The sequence below is a fragment of the Monodelphis domestica genome, chromosome 4, assembly GCF_027887165.1.
Source record: "Monodelphis domestica isolate mMonDom1 chromosome 4, mMonDom1.pri, whole genome shotgun sequence".
NCBI classification, from domain to species: domain Eukaryota; kingdom Metazoa; phylum Chordata; class Mammalia; order Didelphimorphia; family Didelphidae; genus Monodelphis; species Monodelphis domestica.
In genome coordinates this window covers 202,966,253-202,989,284 of record NC_077230.1, presented here as the reverse complement: position 1 = coordinate 202,989,284, position 23,032 = coordinate 202,966,253, and the positions used below count along the sequence as shown (strand labels likewise).

Here is a 23,032-nt window from a genome sequence, read left to right as displayed (position 1 = left end):
AAATGACCATTTAAATATATACTACCTCCATTCAATTTTCTACTTCTTGGAAATATACATAAATTAGCCTACTTACCATCCTTCTCTATGGAAGTATATGTACTGAATCTTTCAAGACTAGCCACAGTAATACCAGTCTCATCCACATCCTTTGGGACATACTGGCTCAAATCTATATCATTTATTCTTATTAGGTCTTCAACCTTCAAGAAAAAGCACAAAAATGAAAATTGTTACAAACACGAATAGATAACAAGTCTATCATTCCTGCGTATTTTGTCAACTTAAACGATGACTTAAATAAAATGCTCAACTCTAAATGACAATCCAGAAATTTGTACTTACTTAATTTCTTTTTGTCAGCACCCTTTTCTACTAATTCTACTTTGCTTCTGTTTTTGTTTTATTTTGTTCTCTACAAAATGTTCTAGATTCTGTTGGATGGTCTAACAGGAAGAGGGCTGACTCTAAAGTCAGAGGCCCTTGACTTCATCATAGCTTACTTGTGTGAAGTTGGACAACTTATTTCACCCATAAGACTGCAGTTCCCTCATATGTTAAATGAGGGGATTGAATTCAAAATGCTAATATTCCATTTTTAAAATCTATAATCCTTTAACAACAGCTAAGACACAACTGGCTATTGTAAACACCCGTTTACCTCATCACCACCAGTTCCTTGAGTATATCGAGTATCATCTGCTTCTTCATCATCATCATCAACCAGTTCAGGACGAAATTCAAAAACTTCGCGGCCACTGATCTATTCATACACAACACATTTTATTATTTATTCAATATCAGAATTTAAAAAAAAAAAAGAAAAATTATCTATTGAATCAAGTTCCTATTGTTAAATATAATTAAATGATGTTAGGAAACATAATTATTTTAGACATACCACTAGTGCTTTTCCTGCCTTAAAGTCTGCTTTTCTTCTTTCCATATCTTGCTCAAGTTTGTCAATCTTTTCTTGTCTTTTCCTTTTCTTCCATGCAAGAAAAGACTCTAAAGTGATTTTGGTAACATTTGGTCCTAAAGCAGAACGCTGGAAAGACAAAGAAATAATTAATATCCTTTTTTAAAAAAGCTATGGTTCAATTATTGTATCAAAAGAATAGCTTTTCCATACTGTCCTTGTTTCCAAGAATCACTCTGAAGATCCTATGGTTCTTAAATGAAGTGACATTAATTCCTTCCTCACAAATGAAAGTGACAAATAATTTTTCAAAAACGAGGTTCCTCCCTCAACAATATAGATTACAACCTTTCTATGACTTAACTACACAGATTTTTTTTATTTATGGAAAGATTCAAATGGTACACAATGCTTATAATAACATAATAAATATCTCATTGCTTAAATCTGCAGTTTTGAAAACTTTGGGTACTACTTAAAATAATTTTTATACCTTTATAATGCATCTGATTCTGCATGAATACAAAATCCCAAGATTGGTTGTAATAAAAATAATAAAATAAAAAATGAGGTTCAACTTTAATGAGTTAGAGTCATTTTAATATACTTTAGATAGTCAAACATCTTTATAAAATTAGAATACAGAAGTATTTCTTAGAAGATCTATATTCCTAAGAGTGAAATCATTAAATCCTTGCTACCACCTTTGGTAAGAAATGAGATAAAATTTCATTTCATTTTTTTCTTGCAAATTAATAATTCCTTTCTTTAACAAACAAACAAACAAACAAACAAAACAACCCTTACCTTCTGTCTTAGAACTAATACTGGGTATTGCTAGGCAATGGGAAATAAGTGACTTGCCCAGGGTTAACACAGTTAAGAAGTGTCTGAGGCCAGATTTGAAAACAAGACCTCTTGTCTCTGAGCCTGGCTCTTGATCCACTAAGCTACCTAGTTGCCCCCTCAAATGAATAATTTCTAATGAAAATGCATATTTATAATGTTAACTAAAGATTGTAAAACACAATGTCTAGGAATTAAGTTTCTGGTGAACCCTAATAGTATAACTTCACAACTCTAAAGAAATATACATAAACCTATACATATCTTTATGATGCCTCTATTTCAAGTTTCCTTTATAATTCTATGTATTTTATTTTGTGACTTTAAAACAATTTTCTGAAAGGGGTCCTTAGGTTTCATTACACTGCCAAAGAAGTCCATGACCATAAAAAGTTTAAGAACTTCACTGTTAATTAAACTACTTATTTAGTAACCTAAGAATTTAGGTCCTTGCCATTTGCCCTGAAGATGAACTTCTATATATTATCTCACCCAATTAGGCTATGAAGTCCTTAAGGATAAGGAACTGTTCTAATTTCTCCATTTGTATCACTGGAACTTAAGAACAGTGCTTGACACACTAAGCACTTTTCTTTCTCTATTAAATTAAAGCAAACAGGTTAAATAACTTGCTAAGGGCCACACAGCTTAAACTAGTGTCTCAGGTCAGATATGAACTCATGTTTTCTTGACTCCAACACTCTATCCACTAAGATACCAAATGGCCTCAGAGCTACTCATGTCTATACGTGTAAATGTTATCAAATTAGTTTCCAAAGTAGCATAATTTTATATTAATGGGCAAAAGCTTAACACATAAGCTTAATGCCAGAACAATAAAATCCTTACACTTAACCAGGATTTATCAATCATAATTTCTGAAACAAAACAATGCTGTTGCCCCCAAGTGGTAAACATTAAAAATTCACAATAAAGGTTTTTCTTTAGGATTGGAAAAACAAAAAACAAAAAACAAACAACAAAGAAAAAAACTCTGTTTTAGTTACCTCTCTTTCAATTAGATCTTCTAATGAAATTTCATCTTCTTTTTCTTCTTTCTTCTTATCTTTTTTTAATACAAAACCAGGAGGAAGAGCATGACGGTACATACAATTATCACCACCTCCAGGGCAAACCCAAAACCAGCCATATTTGTTGTTTTCAATAGCATCAAGAAAGTGCTTGCACACCTATAAAGAAATATAACAATCACAGATAACTGCTCACTTGTCCTTGAAAATTTTTGCAGTAATACTAACAATAAATTCTTGTTCACAGAAATACAAATATAAAATAATGCAATGGTAAATTACTTATAATAATATAAATATTAATACTTACAAAATGTCTTAATTATTACAGTGCAAGGAACATAAAAATAAAGGGACAAAGATTAGCTGTTGAAAAACTAACTATAACTAAAGTTATAGTTTCAAACAGTGATCTCTCACTTTACAAATCAAGTAAAAGCAGCATTTACTTAGCATAGATTACATGCTTTATGCAAATAACCATTTGCCACCCTGTAGTATAGAAAACAAAATAAAAAGGTATGAGAAGTAGATAAGGAAGATCATATCAACTTTAAAAACAGCTTTGATTGGAAATTGAGGAGATTATCATCAAATGGCAAATGGCTGAACAATGAATGTGTGGTATGTGTTGTTAATGAAATACTACTGTTATATAAGAAATGATCATCAGGATGATGTCAGAAAAACCTGTAAAAACTTGCATGCATGAACTGATGCGAAGTAATGTGAGCAGAACCAGTATACTGCAGTCAGGGTCAGGTACAAATGAAATGACTCAACAACAAAAAAGCCTTTCCCAATCTCCCTTAATACTAATGTCTGTCCTCTGAGATCATCTCCAATTTATCTTGTACATATTATTTGTGCAGTTGTTTGCCTTTCACTGTAACCTTATCATCTAGATGAACAGCAATATTGTACTATGATTATCTGTGAATGACTCAGGGAAAACAATCATTTAAGTAAACTTTAAAGAACTTAGGATGAAAAAAGCTAAGCTACCCACTTTCAGAGAAAGAACTGATTAAGTTTAAATGTAGATTAAAGCATACTGTTTTTCATTTTATCTTCTTTATTTTCAATAAGGAAATGTTTTATATTAATTGCTTACTGACTCAGGGAGGTAAGGGAGAAAGAGAAAGAACAACTATGCATTCAATTTTATCACACCTAGGGCAGATGATGCTCAGATCTAATTTAGTCCTAACCCTCACCCAACCTTCAATTTCACATCCCAACATTGCCACATAGACATCTTAAAGTCAATGTGTCTAAAAACCGAAACTCATTGCCTTCCCCTTCCCAAACCTACCTTCTTCTCTATCACTAATTTTCTTCATCCTCAACACCTCACTTTTCCCCAATCCCACCCTCACTTCCAATAAGCTGTCAATTCCTGTCCATTCTTTGCAACACCTCTTGTATATGTATCTTCCTTTGACACTTCCTGGTAGAGACTCATGTCACCTCATGTTTGAACTACTGCAAGTGTCTTTGTAATAGTCCAGACATGTATAAAACTTGATTATATTTTAGGGGCACTCAAAAACCATGCTTATGCTCATTTTTACCAAGCTAAGTTCTATGCCCTTGGTTCAGTTAAGTCCTTAACCATGTCAAATCACTGACACAGCCCTAAGGTGAAACTCAGGAAGACAGACCAGATCTCTCAGTATATTTGTTTTACCAACAATTGATTAATATAGTTATCAGACAAACTCATATGCTTTAGGCCGTATGTACTCCTGATTTTGGGCTTTAGCTACATCTATTGTTTTAGGATCCCATGGCGTGCATCTTGTGATGATTACCTAACTTGTCAGACCACCTTTGTCCCTTCCTCCTTTTTGTAACCCCAATAAAATCAGTATGCCCAAAACACAAGTAAGCTCTTCATCACCAGAGCTCTATTCCATCAGAGCTCAATTCCACCAAGAGCCCATTCCTTGTGGGGCTTATGCTTTGCTACAATTCTCATCTCTGAGTCTTTCTTCCTTTATTGTGTCCCTTCTCCTCATCACCTATTCTCCCTTCAGACTACAACCTTCCTTCTGAGGAGTTCACCCACGAATATATTAATTTGTGGCTGCTGGCTGGTCTCCCTGCCTCAAATTTCTCCCCAGGAAAGTCTGTCCTTCACTCAGCTGTCTAATGCACAAGGTCTGACCATCTTTCTCTTCCTCCCTCACCCAACAAACTCAAGTGGCCTCCTATTATGTCCAGGATCAAATATAAAACTGACTGACTTCTAAAGCTCTTTATGGCCCAGTACCTTCCTACCTTTCCAGTCTTTTTAAATACTTTATTCTCCTTCATACACCCTGCTATTTTGAAACCCAATGACAATGGCTTCCTTCCTGTTCTTCTCAGGCCTTAATCTTCTAAGTACATTTTTTGCAGGCTGTTTCCATTCCAAATTTTTTTTCTTTACTCTTGTCTTTCGGTTTCCTCTGGGACCTAGTAACAACTCTTATTTTTTTGCAAAAATCCTGGGACAGCTGAGTGACACAGTGAATAGAACCCTGGGCTTGGAATGAGGAAGAGTCACTTTTATGAGTTCAAATCTGACCTCAGATACATACCAGTGGTGTGACCCCAGGCAAATTACTTAACCCTGTTTGCTTCAGTTTTCTCCTCTACAAAATGAGCTGGAGAAGATGGCAAACTACTCCAGTACCTTTGCCAAGAAAACCCCAAATGGGGTCACAGTCACGTATCAATGAAATGACTCAACAACAAAAATATCCCAATCTCCCTTAATACCAGTGCCTTTCCTCTGAGATCATCTCCAATTTATCTTGTATATAGTCTTTGTGTATAGTTGTTTGCAATTCATTGTAACCTTGTCATCTAGTAGTGTCTGAACACAGTAGGTTTAGCTTAAACACACTTTTCTGAATTGACCCGACACAGTATATTTGATCATATTGTTTTGAATTACTTATAATAATCAGAAGCAAAAAACAAACAAATGAAAAACAATGAAGAAAAGTGATGCTTATATACCAACTTGAGGATGAAGAGGTTAAAAGAAATCTGATGAGCTGACTAGTTAAAGTAGAGGTGCTGGGACAAAGCTTGCACAAAACAATAGGAACTGTTTCCACTAGGTGGAAAGACTGCTAAAAGAGGATGTCTAATCCTGGCTCTACCAATGAGTTGTGTCAGCTTAAATAAATCATTCAAACCCCTTTGGACCTCAGTTTTCTGATTTACAAAAATATGGACATGGACTAGAATACTTCCAGGTCCCTTTCTAGGTTTAAAATTATGATTACACGAAGAGGAAAAGGATTAAACTATCATAGAAAAGGAAATGAGAAGAAAAAGCAAAGAAAATTAAATGGACAAAAAGCTTGACATAAAAAAAACCCCAATTAAATCATTAACATCCCAAGGCTACTTACAGATAGGAAGACTACCTGCCAATGGTAAGACAACAAACTAATGGAAAACTGAATAGATATGTAAACATTTCTTTAACAATCCACTTTCATTATCAGAAGAACCATCATTCTGACATTAACACAATTTGTTATTAAGTAAAAATTTCATTTATGATCATAAAGCCTGAGATTATGCTGGATTAGACTAAGTGCAGAGAAGAAATCTATGCTGGAGTTGGCACAATTTAAAGAGCATTAAGGGGCTGTTTTTATAGGATATGTTAAGGGAGGGAGGATAAAAAAAACAAAACAAAACCATGATTTTACTGCCCCCCCCTCCCCCCCCAGTGATATAATAGCAGCTGGCTTTATATAGTGTCTTCTTTGTGCCAGGCAAGGACCTAAATGCTTACTATTATTATCTTTTTTTATTCTCACAACAACCCTGGGAGGTGGGTGCTATTAAACTCATTTATAAAGGAGCAAACTGAGGCAGAGGTTAAGTGACTTGCTCAGGCTCAGTTATTTAAATATTTGAAGTAGGATTAAAAGACTTCCTGACTCCAGGCTGGCCTGGTGCCTGATCCACCTGGTTGCTGGCCCATATGTCATTCTCAATTCTAAAAAATCTTTATGAAAATGGAGGTACATATACACTGAGAACCACCTTTATGAAAATGAGGTTTTGTAAAAGATATTCTAAAGCAGTTCACATCTTTGTAGTCAACTGAAAGATATAGAAAATACAAACCTTCAATAAAGATGTGTTTGACTGAGTACAGAAAAATGCTACCTTAAAGTCTTTCCTTCAAAAGTCTTCATGTATAGGCTTAGATCATGAAAGACTTATATTAATAATACACAAAATCACAGAGAACACAGTTCAATGAATTTCAGGTTATTATTTTTAGGCAAAGCAAGAAATGGGGAAGACAAGACAACCAAATATTGAGGGAGAATATACCGTGAAGGGACCAAATAGAAAAACGAACTCCTATTAATGGTAAAGGCCTCTAGATGATCTTACTTGTATGAGACTGTGCAGACTGCATCAAGGCCTAGAATATTCCAGAGCCTCCTCAATGAGATCCATGAACTTTTAAAAGAATAATCAATAAGCATTTATTAAGTGCTTACTGTGAGCCAGGTTCTGGTGATACAAAGACAAAAAAAAAAGAAAGAAAGAAAGAAAGAAAGCATGTCTGCTTTCAAGGAACTCACATGGTACTTGGAGAAATGGCATACACATGCATAAATACATACAAAATAAATACAAGGTAAATTTTGTGGGGAGGCCCTTGTCTAAATTAAGAGTCCAAAGAGGGGAAGTATCTAGCTCAAAAAATACATACTGAAATTAAAGCCGATTTGGGATAGTCAAATGGATACGTACAGGGTCTGTCAGAGCTGGAAAAATACCTTGTAAAATGTCTTCATTTTACAAACAAGTAAACATTAGCCTATAGTTGTAAGAGAAAGACCTAGTATTCAATTTTCTCAACACCCAAGTCACCATATTTTCAGCTAGTCTGCTAAAATCGGCACCCCCCCCCGCCTCCTCAGAGAAGCCAAGTAACTGGGGTACTAATTCTTCCAGAGAAGCTACCTTTGACTCCATGACTTCGGATAAACAGCAAAGTGGAAGTGGGGGAAAAGAGAGAATACTCTTTGTCACTTCCAACTCAATAAGTATATAATCAGCTGGGAAGTCAAAGCTTTTAGAGAAATAAAATCCAGAATATAGAAAAAGGGGAAAAGGGGGAAGATTAACCACACTTCCAGCTTGGCTAGCAAACATCCCTGCAGACATTCTCATATCCTCATTTGGGAACCCTTAATCAGCCTGCTGAATGAAAGGAGCTAAATGAATGAAAAATGTTGTTCAGACTCTGCCATGCATTTGGAAGACCAGTTGGTATAGGCAGTACATTGATATATGTCTTCTGTAGATATTATAAACAATTAATTAGGTCTATAAACAAATAATTAGGCCTAATTAAGTAAGAGAAATACTTTGTCAAACCACACTTGCAGGTCTGCATATGTTTTTTGTTTTTTAAATCCTTACCTTTTGTTTTAAATTTTATATTAAGGCAGAATGGTGGTCATAGTTAGGCATTTGGGGTTAAGTTACTTGCCCAGGGTCATATAGCTAGGAAGCATCTAAGGCCAGATATGAACTGAAGTCCTTCTGGACTCCAGGCTTGGCACTCTATTTACTGTACTATCAAGCTGCTCCTCTATATGCAGTTTTAATGATCCCAAACTGCTCTGTAGCACAAAACCCTACCTTCTCAATACAAATGTTCTGTTTGTGAATCTCAACATCAGAATCAAATGACTTAATGGTCAATGGTAGGATGCTTGGTGGACATTAAGATGATCAAAAACCTTATGCAAGGATAACCTACATACAGAAGGTGTTAGCCAGTTTTATTATTCAGGAGAAAGAAGGAAGAGGGACCTGAAGTCTATCATGAGTTTGCATTGTTTCTCACAAAACATAAAATGACCTAAAATAAGCCCCCAGGACATTGGAGAAATCAATGGTAGAGTGTGGAAAATAATTACATCAGATGAGATTGTGAAGGATTGTAATATGTACAAATTGAATGGATAACCAAATCAATGAAATAACAAATTCATTAAAATAAAGGACATATCAAGTATTACAAAGTCTATTTAAAAAATAAAACTTAAAAATTTTCCATAAACTCATATATGTACTTATCATTAACTAGAATTACTTTAAAACTTAAGGTACAACCTAGTAAAAAATGCCAAATACCTTGCCACATTAATTCTCCCTAATGATAACAAATACTGCAAACTCAATTCAAGAAAAGGACATACTATTTGAGTTTTTGGTTTTTTCTTTTCCGCCTCACCATGCTTCTTGTTCACTACTTCTTCCAGCTTTTTCTCATCCCAATTATCCATGGTATCTAGATATGAAAGATGTTAACATTAATGTAACTATAGCCACTCTCCCATTACATATTTTTAAAAGAAAAATTTGGATGCTTTACTAGGGTAAATATCATAAAATTAATGTTGGTGCAATTAATTATTCTTTACACATTCTAGCCTGATGTAAAAATGATGTGATAAATTGTGATTTCACATCTCAAAAGAAAACTAAGCTAATCTTTATGAAAGTGATTACAAATGTTTATTACAGTTTTTTAAGCTACTGAACATTACTATTAATGAACTAAAAATTGAAAATCAGATTTAATAGAAAAACTATACATACCCTTTTCAAGTTCTTCATCTCGTGCATCTATATAAACACTTCGTTTTTCACATTTTCTTTCCAGAGACAAATCATGGGAGAACTTACATTTATCTCCTTTAGTACACTGCCCTTGCTTAAAGAATGCACATACTACAGATTTGGGATCTGCACCTGTATCAAATGAAAAATAAAATTTGGCATAAGCTTCTATTAATATTGTTTGGAAGCAGGCAGTGTATAAATTCTAAATAAATGAATTGGGTCTTATCATCAGCACCACAATTACAGGAACTGTTTTGGACCATCATTAGCTTTTGTATAGATGAGTTCAAATTCACTGACAGAAGATCAAGTTATAATTACATGCCAATAATGTTACTTATCTAGATCTGTGATATAAGTATAAATAATTCTGAGTATAGAAACTCCTTCACAGAATATATAACTTATAAATATTAAGAGTTTTCTGGGGCACCAAGAAGTTAAGACATTTATTTGCCTTTGGTCATAACTCTTATATGTTTTAAGCCTTTCAGATGACTATAAGATATCCTGACTTATGAACCTGAATCTCTTCTCTACTATTCAATTCAATTTAACAAGCCTTTTTTACCTACTTATGTGTCAAGAATGGTGCTCAGATTATTATTATTATTATTAGTCCTTTGTTTCCAGTAGGACTAATGGCATCACAATTGATGACTTGTGTGTGAATTGTATTTAAGTGAAGCAAAGTTGTACAAGGTCATTATCTCCACTCCCTGGTAGAGTCCTTAAAGTTTGGTGGTTAAGACAAAAGTCAAGACAACTGGTGATGGCGCAGAATATAGTGGATGACTTGATGTCTGACCAAGTCCCATAGGGCCTACTTGAGCTGCATTCATGGCTATTGTAACAAACTGTTCTTACCCACTTATTCCACTGGAGGAAGACATCCTAGTTCACTGATGGGTTTGAGGTCTATTGGTTACCTCCACCCTGGACAATTTCACTGGGGTGTAGATGCTACACATGCTACAGCACCTTGGAGCCACAAGTGAGTTGGTAAAGGGTATCTAGATATCAAAGGTGGAGGTACAGTCCTGAAGGGGACTTGGCAAGCTTTCACACCAGAGGTTGAGGTCTTCCCTGCATACCCCATACACACAGATATAAGCAATGAGCACAGAAATACAAAATGACGGCATCTTTGCCCTCAAAGAACTTTTAGAAAAGCAAACTGTAAGTAAACATAACATATAAAGTACACGTAATGTGGTCTGTATGATAGGTTTGTATTCTACCAGGGAGTGGAGATAATGACCTTGTACAACTTTGCTTCACTTAAGAAGTAAGAAGTAATCTGAGGATTTTTTGAAACAGAAGTGAATAGACAATTTATTCCTAGGCATTGGGCAAAGGCATAGTAATTGAGAGATATAACTTTGGATATTGGAAAAAGCAAGCAGGACAATTTTAGAGTATGTGAAGAATCAGAGATTTGAAGCTGGATGGAACCGTAGAGCCCTTCCAGTGCAAACCTTTTATTTTATAGGTGAAGAAGCCAAGAAACAGACATTAAATGATTTGTCCCATAGTCTTACAGGCACTAAAATGTAAGAAGTAGGATTTAAATCCATGTCCTCTGATTTCAGAGATAGCCCCTTTCCCATTGTACTATGATATGTTATTAAATTTAAGAATATGTAGGACTAATAATGCTTTATAGTTCAGTTATATTTAAACATAAATGCTCTTTTTTATAACCACCTTATGTAGGACAAAGTTGCCTTTATTAAAATAACTTAAGAGGATTTGAAGGTGGAATTTTGGATTCCAATTACAGCATTTTTTCTACTGTAACCACAGTGCAAAAGAGTCGGGATATTCGATTCTTTTGGACATGCCAAGTTTGAGGCCAAAGGGACATTTAGGTAGAGATATTCTGCAGGCAACTGGTGAGATGGGAATGGAATTCAGGAGGAAGATTAGGACTGGAAAAACATGGCCGTCTTTTGCATAAAATAAACTGAATCCATGCTAAGTGACATTCACTAAGTGAGGAAGACAACCTGAAAAAGAATGCATAAGAACCAGACGGGAGCACATTTTTGTTAAAGAGATGGGATTATTCAGCAAAGAAGGTAGGAGAAACCAGAAAAAGTAGTGCCATAAAAGTCATAGGAAGAACATATCCAGGAGGCAGAGCATTGGATTAGGAATGTCAAAAAATGCAGAAAGCACAAAAGTTGAGAAAAAGGATGATTGAGTGAACATGAGATGAATAGAGCTATGATAAAAGGGACTTTATGTTAATGATAGTGAAGGGGTTCCACACAGCATAACTAAAAGGGGTGATGTAGAGGAAGAAAAGGAATGAAGGTTAAGCTGAAAAGAGATACTAGGGAAAAGATATATATATTTTTTTATGTTGGCAGCCTGTGACTCAATCATAGGAATAAAGGGACCAAGAAATAAAGGGCTAACCATAGGGTCAGCAAAGTACCAAGGGTTTGCCCTTGTCCTCTGTGGTGATGACCCTTAAAGGTCCAATGATAACCAAGGGAAATATGGGTGGCATTAACAAGTCACCCCCTTTTTCCAAAACAAAGTGAGTTGGAACGAAGATGGAAGAGTCAATTAAATACATGATAATTGAACAAGCTCACATAAAGCAGGAACTAATAGGCAGGGCCTTAAAGGCTAAGTGTTTTGAGTATACAGGTTAATAGTAATACAAAGATGACGTATAGCAAATATCTGCTGAGGTCATAACAATAACAATAATTCAAGTCTTTTGACTAGTTTGGGGTTAAAAAAAGAAAACAGCCACAAAAATCAGTGTCTCAGACTTCCTATAATCATCTTATGGTATTTGGCAAAAGTATAAAAATTAATTTAAATTCAATTAAAAAAATTTTAAGTGTCATATATTATCTATGTGAGAAACACAGAAGTAGACTTAAAAAATAGAAAAAAATGTTAACCCAAAGTTATAAACAAATACTACCTGATCATTACTCATAATTAGCAAAAAAAAAAAAATCTGATTCTGACCATTTCTATTATACTGTCTAAATATTTGATATTAGATTTTTTTCTATTAAAACCTCTTTTTCTCACTCACTCACTTTTCCACTTGGGGGAAAAAAAAACACCTTAAAAAACATACATAGCCAAGGAAAACACTATTCCTCAATTGGCCATGTCCAAAAAATTTATGTTCTTTGGCACTCTCTGCCAGGAGATAGCAATATTTCAACATGGATCTTCTGGAATTTGACTATGCTAGAATTTAATTGCACTTCAGTGATGTTGTATAAAATAGGTAGACTCTCTTATGTATGACCTACAAAGCTGAATAATTAATAGCAAGAAGTACTAATCAATGGTGGACTTAGCCTAAAAATAATTAATTACAAAATATTTTTTATTAAGTATGCTTTAAAAACACAAATGCAAATAAAATAGTTCTTGCATGAGTAATGTTTAACACAAATGAAATAACGAGTCTCTATTTTTACCTTTACTTATTTTCTGAGCAGCAACTACAGGTTTGAATAGTTCATTTAACTCCTGAAGCTCTTTCTTCTTGTCATCTTTCTTTAATTTCTTATCACCTTCATTTTGTGCAGCCTATAATACCAGATTTGAAGTATTAATTTTACATCATTTACATTCCCAAGATGAAACACAGTGAAACATTGCTTTAGATGTATTGTTATGCCACAGACTAGTTGTATCACAAATTAAACTATGTTCCTTCAATACAGTCACTTGTATCTCATAGAATACAGAAAACACAAAATGGAAGGCATTAAATTTGTCTCTTTGAAGTAATGTTGGGATATCCTTTAGTTGGAACTGATATCTATGAAATCATTAGCATACAATAAATTCAATAAAAATGTTAAAACACCACTCACATAACTATATTTTTTTTATCTTGTAGTTCATGTCAAAGCTTCATTAGTTTCTGTTTATGTTAAAGTTAACCAATATACTGGAAAATAGCTCAAAAACACATTTTAAATACAGTAAACTTAGGAAAGACTGGTTGCTGTTTACAAAAGCATTTTGGTTAATAGCTATTGATTTCTTTAGTACTTCATTATAACCATTTACTTAAAATCTTCTGAAAATAAATTTTATTTGCTTGACAAATACAAAATGAAATCAATTTTTTCTTCTACTTAGTTCCTTTAGGTTTATATATTTGTTACGAGCTGATTACACAGATTAACTGAAAAGTGATAGATGAGAATTTCTGTAGTGTTAGGGCAGTCAGTATAGATGTACCCATAAACCTATAAAATGAAAAATAACTTCCTAGTCTTATTGAAGAAAATAGGCTAGTAATTGTATATTCAGTTTAATTTTAAGGCTCCCAAAAGATTTCATATCCCTACAATCCAACGAAAATAGTTTCCCAATTCTTAATCATTAGGGAATTTACAAATCCATACTGGTCGTCACTGCTTATATTTTAAGTGTGTTGAGGCCAAATTTGAACTCAGGAAGAGGCCTGCCATTCTTTCTACTTTGCCATTTAGCTACCCAAGTTTCTAAATATCTGCTAACCCACTCTTCAAAGCTTATGACAGAATTTCTCCAGGAATCAAAGTTAATTGGCCCATATAGTATATAGTATATAGACTCCATTACCTTCCCTTTCTTGGGGAAAAAAAAAAAAGAGAGAGCCATTTCCCAAATCTTTCAAAGATTATAGACACAAATGCCAGTTCTTTTATTAGTACCCTGAGATGTCATGTCTAGTTTGTTTATAAGATGAATTTATCAACTGTAGTTGGGTGCTTTGACTATGTCCCCACTTAATTTTTTTTGGATTCAGCTTTTTATTAAACCATTTTTATTCTGACCTTTCAATTCTAAAGAGCATTCTTCTTGACAAAGAGAAAAGAAGAAAAGGAAGAGCTCAGCATTTCTCCTATCTATTGTTATCATGGTTCTATTATCCCATGATTGGGAGGGGAAGGGATATGGGAAGAGAACAGCTATAACACCAAATACTTTTGTTATTCTTACAATTCTTCGGCAACCTTGGTTCTTGACCCCAATTTAAATGTTATGCTGTTTATTTTTTGATTATTTTTAAACTCTCACTTTCTCTCTTAGTACCTAAGACTGAAGGGTGAGGGCTGGGCAAACAGGGTTAAATGATTTGCCCAGGGTCACACAGTTAATATGTCATGCTTTTTCACTAATCTTCCATTACCATTTAAAAAAATTCTTTGGGGTTGGGGGGCAGCTGGGTGGTTCACTGGATTGAGAGTCAGGCCTAAAAACTAGAAACAGGAGGTTCTGGGTCCAAATCTGGCCTCAGACACTTCCCAGCTGTGTGACCCTGGGCAAGTCACTCAACCCCCATTGCCTAAACCGTACCACTCTTTTGCCTTGGAGCCAATATACAGTATTGACACCAAGATGGAAGGTAAGGGCTCAAAAAAAAAATTCTTTCATGCCTAAAAAAAAAAAATTAAGTTTGTTAAAGAGGACTTTTGCAGGGACACTACTGTTTTACTCAAGCCCTCCACCCCTCTTCTCCTGCCTTTTCCCCCCTCCATATCAGGACTGTTTATCTTTGTGATTTTATTCATTCCTGAGAGCTAACCAACTCCCTAAGATTTCTTCCAGGAAAGTTTAGGTGGAGGGTGGGAGGTAGGGGGTAGGGATGGGATGTCCTACCTATAATTTCCTATCAATCTGCCTTCCTATCCCAGGCTCAGCTGTCCTTCTTTACAATGAAATAATCATATCCCACTCCCTTACTGCTCAACCAATGTTCCCATATTTTCTGCTTTAGCAATTCTCTTCATTGGTATTTTTTTCTTATTTATGTTTTTTAGCTTATGCTTATTCTTTCCAAAATTGTGACTGGATGTCATTTATACAGCTACTATCAGTAGCCTTTAAAAGACAACTCATGCTTACCCTACTAATTACTTTTGTGCTGAGAAAATATTGTAAAATTGTCTAAGTCAGGAGTAAATATATTCCCAAGATACTATAGTCTCAAAAGCCATTCCTCAATTGATAAATGATCAAAGGTATGAAGAGTTCTCAAAAGAAGAACTGAAAACTACAAATAATCACATTAAAGAATGCTCAAAATAATAAAAAAGAAATGCAAAATAAATAATTTGAGGTTTCACTTCACCTCTGGAAATATAGCAAAGTTGACAAAAAGATGTTAGTCAATGTGGGAGGGGCTGTGGAAAGACAGGTCCACTGCTACTTTGTTGGTAGAGTTGTGAATTGGTCCAATTATTCTGAAAAGCAATTTGGAATTATCCCCCCTCCCCCCGCCGTGACAAAAATGTGTAACCATTTGATTCAAAGATTATGCCTCTAGGCATATTTTCCAAGAGGATCATTAGTAAAAAAGCCCCATATATACCAAAAAATTTAGTGTTAATCAGAAAAGCAACATACAGAATGACTAGAATAATGTAAATGGAAAGAACAACAAAAAATAATTGAAGCTACCTACTGTGAAATTATAATGCCCAATCTGGGTGCCAAAGGAAAAAAGAAGGCACTACCTTCTTTCTTGCAGAGGAATAGCACATGGAACACTGCATGTAGAGTTAGATTTCTTTAATATGTTGGTTAGTTTTGTTGAAGTCCCTGGTCCTCATTTTTTTTTTTAATACAAAAGATGGCCTCTGGGAAGGGGTCGAGAGAGTTTGACAAAAAAAAAAAACAAGACCATAAATTGTGCTAAATAGTTTTAAGTCTTGCTCTTTACTACAGTTAACAGTTAAGAAATAAGGTTTTCCTTGTTCTGGAGTAAGAAGAGCTGGTATATGGTTAACAGAACCAATAGGAAATGGAATCCTTTTCCTGAATGAAGCGCCAGTTAATATGTTTCTTAATCAAAACAGTGTTACAGATAATTTTTATAATACAGCTCTGTCATTCAGCTCAGTCAAGTGGGTCAAGAAAATAAGGGGTGAAGTGGGCTCATAAAAATGTATACTAATCATGCTGAAATTCTACTATGATAACTCATTTGATAAAACATTATCTTTATGGAAAAGTTTTATGATCAAGCTTAACATTAAAATTACTTGCCTGTCGTGGATTTTGTTGACCAAATTTAACTTGATGAGTCACAGCCTTGATGAACTTCTGTTGCTTTGCCCCTTTCTTATTCTTCAAACCAAAAGTTTTGTCCTAAATGAGAAACATCAAAAAAGATCTTCACAAAGAAAAAAGAAACAAAAAAAAGAAACAATTTTAACTAGTCATTAAGTTTCTCTCATATCAACAAGCTTCCTTTCAAATCTTATTTTCTAATGAGATTTCTATCCAAAAATCACTCTTAAAGTAGGCAAGTAATCAATACTTTTTTCCCCCCTTAAGTAAAATCCTGGTAGCGTTTTTTTGTGGATTAGTTACTAATCACTTGCTGAGTAATGACTTATGAGTGCTATTAAGGAATATCAATTTTACTCATTTCATTGCCTAGATACTTCCTAATACCTCTGGATAAGCTAGGGGGGGAAATAACCATAGCAATTATAAAATAACAATCCTCAAAGCTATTTGGCACTGGTTAAAATATAGAATACCAGTGTACAGTTTAAAAGTATCAGGCTAGGATAAACAAGTTCTAAATGGAATTTAAATCCAGATGTCTGGCATTCCATCAATTAGAATTTAGTATGCACCTACTATATTCCAAGAAAATACAATTTAAAGGAAGTATATTTTGGCAAAAGTTAGGTTTAGTCCAGCATTATAAATTAATTAATAAGCTGCTAAAATGTCCTTAATTTATATTAAAATTTCAACATAAGAATAATAATGAAAATGGAAGATCCTTTCATGGTTATGACCTAGGACAGTGATGACAGACCATTTAAAGATTGAGTGCCTAAACTGCAACCCTCATACCACATATGAACCTCTCCCTTACCCCAGACAGGGGAGGGAGGAAGAAGTGCTCCCAATCAGCTGCTGGGCAGAGGGTGGGTCATATGAGAAATGTCCTTAGGCACAGTGAACAGGAGGAGGAGAGCAGTGCCTCTGGCACAATGTGTCATGTTTGCCAACATGGACCTAGGAGAATTTTTAACCAAACAAGGGAGAAAGGTCATCATAAAAAAAATATATATATATTTTTCTTGTATTACAAATATATCTTATATCTAAGATCTCAAGGTAAGGGACAAAAAAAATATACAAAACTAAGAGTTATTTCTAACGGATTAAAAAAGGCAAAGGATACAAATCAAATGGATTCCTCTACCAAAATCAATCATAAGATTGCTACTAAGAAAAATTACAAATTAAACATCTCACACTAATCAAATCTGCAAAGATGATAAGAAATACTATTGCAGAGGCCTTGAGAAGACAAACATGTTATAAATTAATTCACCATTTCATCATGAATATTATACATTGCTCCAGCTGACCCAGAAAACCAATTAGGAGGATTCTGCAATGAATCAGAAGAGGCATTGAGGCCTTTAACTAGAGTGTGGTTTCAACACCTCTTCTGGACCACTGCAACAGCTTCCTCACTGATCTTCCATCAATTTCTTCTTTCCATACCATCTGTAGTTGCCATTCTTAAAACATAAAAAAATGTGTATATAGTCCTTAAAATTCAGGGTTCCCCATTACCTTTATAACCTGGGTCTAAACTACTTTTCCAGCTATTATTCTACTTAAGGTACTCTATATTTGAGCCAAATTGGCCTACTTGCTTTTCCCTACTTCTGTCTATACCTTTGCATAGGTTTCTCCCTCATAACTGAAATACTTTTCTTTCTAACTTTTACTTCTTAAAATCCCCAGTTTTCTTCAAAATGCCACCTTTCTGCAAGGGCCTTTCCATAGGTACTAATTTCTCAAGTTACTTTGTATATACATGCATTTATTTGTTATTATCCCAACAGAATGTCAACTCTGAAAAGTCAAAGATTTTATTTTTGGCTTTGCATATGCAATCCGAGTACACTGCAAAGCACAGGGTAGGTAATTAATAAATGCTTAATATTTATTGGAAGATGGAATAGAAAGGGATTTAAAGCTACTATATTAGTATGTGAGTGAAAGAGTGAGTCTAAATACCCCTGAAGAAATTTAAATTTTCACAGAATGCTGGGTTTGAAGAAACCTTAGATCATTTAGTTCAACTTCCTCACAGGTCAAGTGACTTGTCCAACATCACCTTGTTAATTAGTAAGGTTGTGACTTGCATTTAGTCCTTACAAGTCCCCCCTTTCATTATTCCATAATGTTTAAAACACATTAACTAGGACTTCTGTTCACTGGCAATAAATCATATTTGATGTTCATAATAATGATTCCAAAGCATTTGCAAGACTGAATTGTTTCCTAAACCAAAGAATAAGGTTTATTTTTCAAATGTGCCTTTTATTTTGTTGTACATATTTTTTAGTCTTTTATTTGGGTGGGTGTATATGTTTATCTTAAGATACATTTGAATTCATAAACATGTTTTAAGATACTACCTCAGCCTGGAGGTCACACCTATCTAATGATAATTGTTTATTATTCCTTCTCTTCCTATGCCTCACCCTTCCCAAACAATTCTTTGTTATAGAGATCTTTAATCCTTCTATCCCTTAGTACCTGCTCAGGCCATTACTTTAGTTCATTTTCCTCCTTTTAAAATCCTGACCATTAATTAGCCATTTCAACTCTACACTGTATTTGGCTCTCTATTCTCAATTGTCCTAATGCTCATCTCTGGCCAAACTTGACCTGGATTATCCAATTTTAATTAGGACCTCTCTACATAGCAAGGCAAGGAGTACTTTAATCCTTTTAATTCCCTGTTCTTCACAGAAGCTATTATAAAACTTCTTTGCCCTACTTAAAAGCCTCTCAGTATCTTCTCTCTTCATCTCTCTGCTGAGGAACTTATCTTAAAAACTCTTAACAATCCCTGCCATTCAAATGAAATACATGTTCCACTCTCATCTGAAATCCCCTTCCCAATAGTCCTTACTCCCTTCTTTGTCCTAGTCTTTGAAAGTGGCCCTGCCAAAGACAACTCTTCTATATCTATTATTGATTCCATGCCTTCCCATTTTTTCTAGCAGACTGCAAAGCAATTCTCAAATTTTCAACCTCTCTTTATCCACTAGTTCCTTCCCTGTTGCGTTAAAACGTGCCCAATTTCGTCCAATCCTAAAAATATACAAAACCAGAGCATCATCTCCTCCCATCCCCCTTTCAAAAGTGATGTCCTTTATTCCTCCTCCCCTTCTCAGAAAACTTCCTGGAAAATGTTATCCCGACTTCTTCCCTCTACCTCCCCTCTTCAAAATGATTTTTAAACTCATTACAAAATATTCTTTTCAGTGACCAATGAGTAATGATAGTTGAAAATGATTGATTGAATTGATATGACACGTTTTCCTTGACTAATCTATTCCTTTCGAGAATTTCTAAATACCTTCTCTTTTCCTGGTTATTTTCCTTTCTGCCTAATGGCTTCTTTCTCAGTCTCCTCTGATGGTTCATCATCATCTTTATCATGTATACTCACTGTGGGTACTCAAAGGTTTCTGTACTAAGATCCTTTCTTTCTTTCTCTGCCATTCTTTCAGTAATTTTATCAATTCTTATGTGTTCAAGTCATCTGGACAGAGATAATTTCTACATCTACACAAACAGTCCTAATCTATTTCCTGATCTCCAGTTCTACAGCACAAATTATTGGACATTTAAAAATGTCTCTAACTCAACATGTCCAAAACAAACTCTGTATCTTTTTCTCTGTAAATTCTCTCCTCTCCCATATTTCCCCATTTAAATGAAAAGTTCCATGTTCTTTTGTAGATCACAAACTGTCTTTTATCTTTCTCTGAATTCCCAACATTTGGCATAGTGTTTGGTACAAACTAGCCTTTTAATAAATGACAAGATTAGTTTGAAATTCTGTTTTTACCTATACACCATTTGATATTATTAGCTTAAAGAACAAAACGTTCATTTACCTACGTATAGCACAAAATTGAATAAAAAACGGAATGTATCCTATTCATAAATTTTACATTTGCACAATAAACTTGTTAACCTGACAATGTTTCCATATCAAGAAGAAAATAAAAATGGGATTCTGGGTTGTATGGGAAAGAGAACTGGCTAAGCAAACAAAATACAAAACTTAAAGGTTTTTAACTTAAATTACCAACTTTATTTTTCTTAATTTTAATTAAGTATTTTTTTTTTTGGGGGGGGGATGCTCACATATTTCTTATGTGACAGTTGGTTAGCTTTAATTTTGATATTTGTCAGGATAATGCCTCCCTGTAAATTCGGGTATGAAGCTGTTTTAATCATTCTGTATTTTTCTCAAAAGTCTATGTTGAGCAAAACAAAGCTAGGGATTTAGTTCAATTTTATTTAAAAAATAAGTTTAATATATTTGGACACTATCTGCATGATCTTGCACAGGCCAAATCACAGCCCTTCTTCATTTGGAAAATAAGGGGGTTAGATATTCATCTCTGAAGTTCTTTCTAGTTATAAATCTACAATTTTAGGATTTTGAGAAATGAATGTAATATAAAGACATTAATAAAAATTTAGTTAAGTATTTTTAGGTGAATGAAACATAGCTAGCACAAAAACAAAACAACAACAAAAACACAACTGACTGGAGATGGAAAACTAAGTGATTTTAAGTTCCTAAAAACTATAAAAGTTAAAATAAATTGGGGCACTTAGTTGAATGCATCAGAATCTCTTTGCAATGTATATCCTTGGAAGCAGATCAGTGTAGTCTACATTGTCCCCAGGAGTTACTATGTGAAAGTGTAAAGTAATTCAAGAAACAATCATTTTATGATTTTGGATAACAGGTAAAGTCTGACCTGCAAAGCAATATGTTGGAAGTGGGCAGAGAAAGCAGATGGACTGGTGACATCTCTAACTTCGGGTTAATTAAAAAAACAAAACAAAACAATTTCCCCAATGAAATAGACCTAGATCCCATTCTTCACCTAACTATCCTTTAAAAATACCAGTTACTCTGCATCCACCTGTTTAATGGAAATACTGTATGGCTGCAAGTGAAGTAAAAAAGTATGAGTCTTCATTTGCGTTATTTTGTGAGTCTAAAAAAAAAGAAATAAGTTCTTTCTAAAAAGGAAAAATGATAGTGAAAATACCATCTGTCTATATTTGATGAAATTATATTTTGCTCTAACTAAATTTCAAAATGACAATGTATGGTTTTAATCAATACATACTGGACTCGCATAACTATTTAGTAGTGAATAGCATCAACTAAGTCCCTAAGAGAAGTTTTAAAATGTGATAAACTTGACATGGTTTTTAAACGTTAAAAAGCGTTAGAATAAGCTCCTCAGAAAAAGTTGTCCAGAAAGACACAAAAAAGCTTTTATTTATATACAGAACGTTTACTCCTCTTTTATTATAACTATGGGAAACACTAATGGTAATCTTAGGATAATAATTCCTCTCTGGAAATATGAATTTTAAAAAGTCGCTTCCCTATGTTTCTAGAACTACATTACTCGATCTTGAAAAACTCCAGGTTTAAAAGCTTGATCTTGATTTTAAAGGGGCCTAACACGTCATAACGTAAATGACCATAAACAGACATCGAATACTGCAACATCCAATTTGGAAGGACAAATTTCCAAGATCTCTGAACTACCCCAATCCCTATCCAACAAAACTTTGGGTAAAGGTCTTGTTTCGGTTACTTTGGTAGTATGATAAGAATGGAATAGCAAAATATTAGCATATTCGGACTAAAAACAAATTAACCCTCCTACATTCTCACAATCTTTTCTCTCTCCAACTCTTGCTTTTTTTGTTTGTTGAGGTGGGTGTGTGGGGAGAGAGAAGACAGGGGCCCTAAGAGTTGGAAGAACTAATTGCTAGATTGAAAAGGGGTAGCAAGCCGGCCAAGGAACAGGATTTTATTAGGGTCCGGTGTACAGGATGGAAAGGACAAAGACTATCAGTATGAATAAGAGAGGACACTAAGGGGGGCGGGGATGGTTATACTCAACTAAGTACTAATAGATAATACAAAGCAAGTGTGAGAGTGCATTTTGCAAAGATGGGGGAATGGGCAGCAGTATCAGCAGGCCGAACGGGGGGAGGGGCAGCAATAGTACCTGTCTCGCCCCCACGCTCACCCCACCTCCACTGGTCACAGTCACTATGGCGATAAGAGGAGAAGCGTCACTATAGGATTAGAGAGAAGAGAAGCTACCAGTACAGGAAGGGGGTGGGAAGGAAGGAGGTTGAGAAGCTGGGAGGGTTGCAAGGGGGGGGGCAGGGTTGGAATTGCGAGACACGTGGACACGAGATAGAAGTCCTGCTGAATCTGGGCGCGGGAGCCCGGGAAGGCCCGGTTCAGTAGGAAGGAGGGAGGGACGATCACTCACCTCAATGATTTTCTCCTTCTTTTTCTGCTCCGCCTTCTTGTTGCCCCCAGCCGGAGCCTGTTTCTTGGGGGGCATGGCGGAGAGGGCCCAGGCTCAGGGCACTGCACCGCTTCGGCCCAACTTGAGGGGAATGAGGGAACGGAAGAAGACCACCGCCGCCACCGCCGCCCAGAGCGGAAGGCGAGTAGTTCACGCCC

At 35.0% G+C, this 23,032-nt stretch overlaps 1 protein-coding gene across 2 annotated transcripts in view; it reads right to left on the bottom strand.

Moving 5' to 3' along the window:
* Nucleotides 1-22,971, bottom strand: part of ZC3H15 (zinc finger CCCH-type containing 15) — a 29,892-nt gene extending 6,921 nt beyond the window's left edge. Inside the window, exons 1-10 of one of the 2 annotated variants that reach the window (XM_056794104.1) lie at nucleotides 22,836-22,970; nucleotides 16,498-16,624; nucleotides 15,966-16,088; nucleotides 12,927-13,038; nucleotides 9,442-9,594; nucleotides 9,039-9,130; nucleotides 2,773-2,955; nucleotides 902-1,048; nucleotides 662-763; nucleotides 77-203 (exon numbers count right to left, since the gene is read on the bottom strand). In XM_056794104.1, the coding sequence (XP_056650082.1) occupies nucleotides 77-203; nucleotides 662-763; nucleotides 902-1,048; nucleotides 2,773-2,955; nucleotides 9,039-9,130; nucleotides 9,442-9,594; nucleotides 12,927-13,038; nucleotides 15,966-16,004 (955 nt within the window). In that variant the 5' untranslated portion in view covers nucleotides 16,005-16,088; nucleotides 16,498-16,624; nucleotides 22,836-22,970. Of the gene's footprint in view, nucleotides 1-76; nucleotides 204-661; nucleotides 764-901; nucleotides 1,049-2,772; nucleotides 2,956-9,038; nucleotides 9,131-9,441; nucleotides 9,595-12,926; nucleotides 13,039-15,965; nucleotides 16,089-16,497; nucleotides 16,625-22,835 lie in introns of both variants that reach the window. The other variant, XM_001369263.5, reaches the window with a different exon arrangement.
* Between the last annotated feature and the right edge of the window lie 61 nt (nucleotides 22,972-23,032).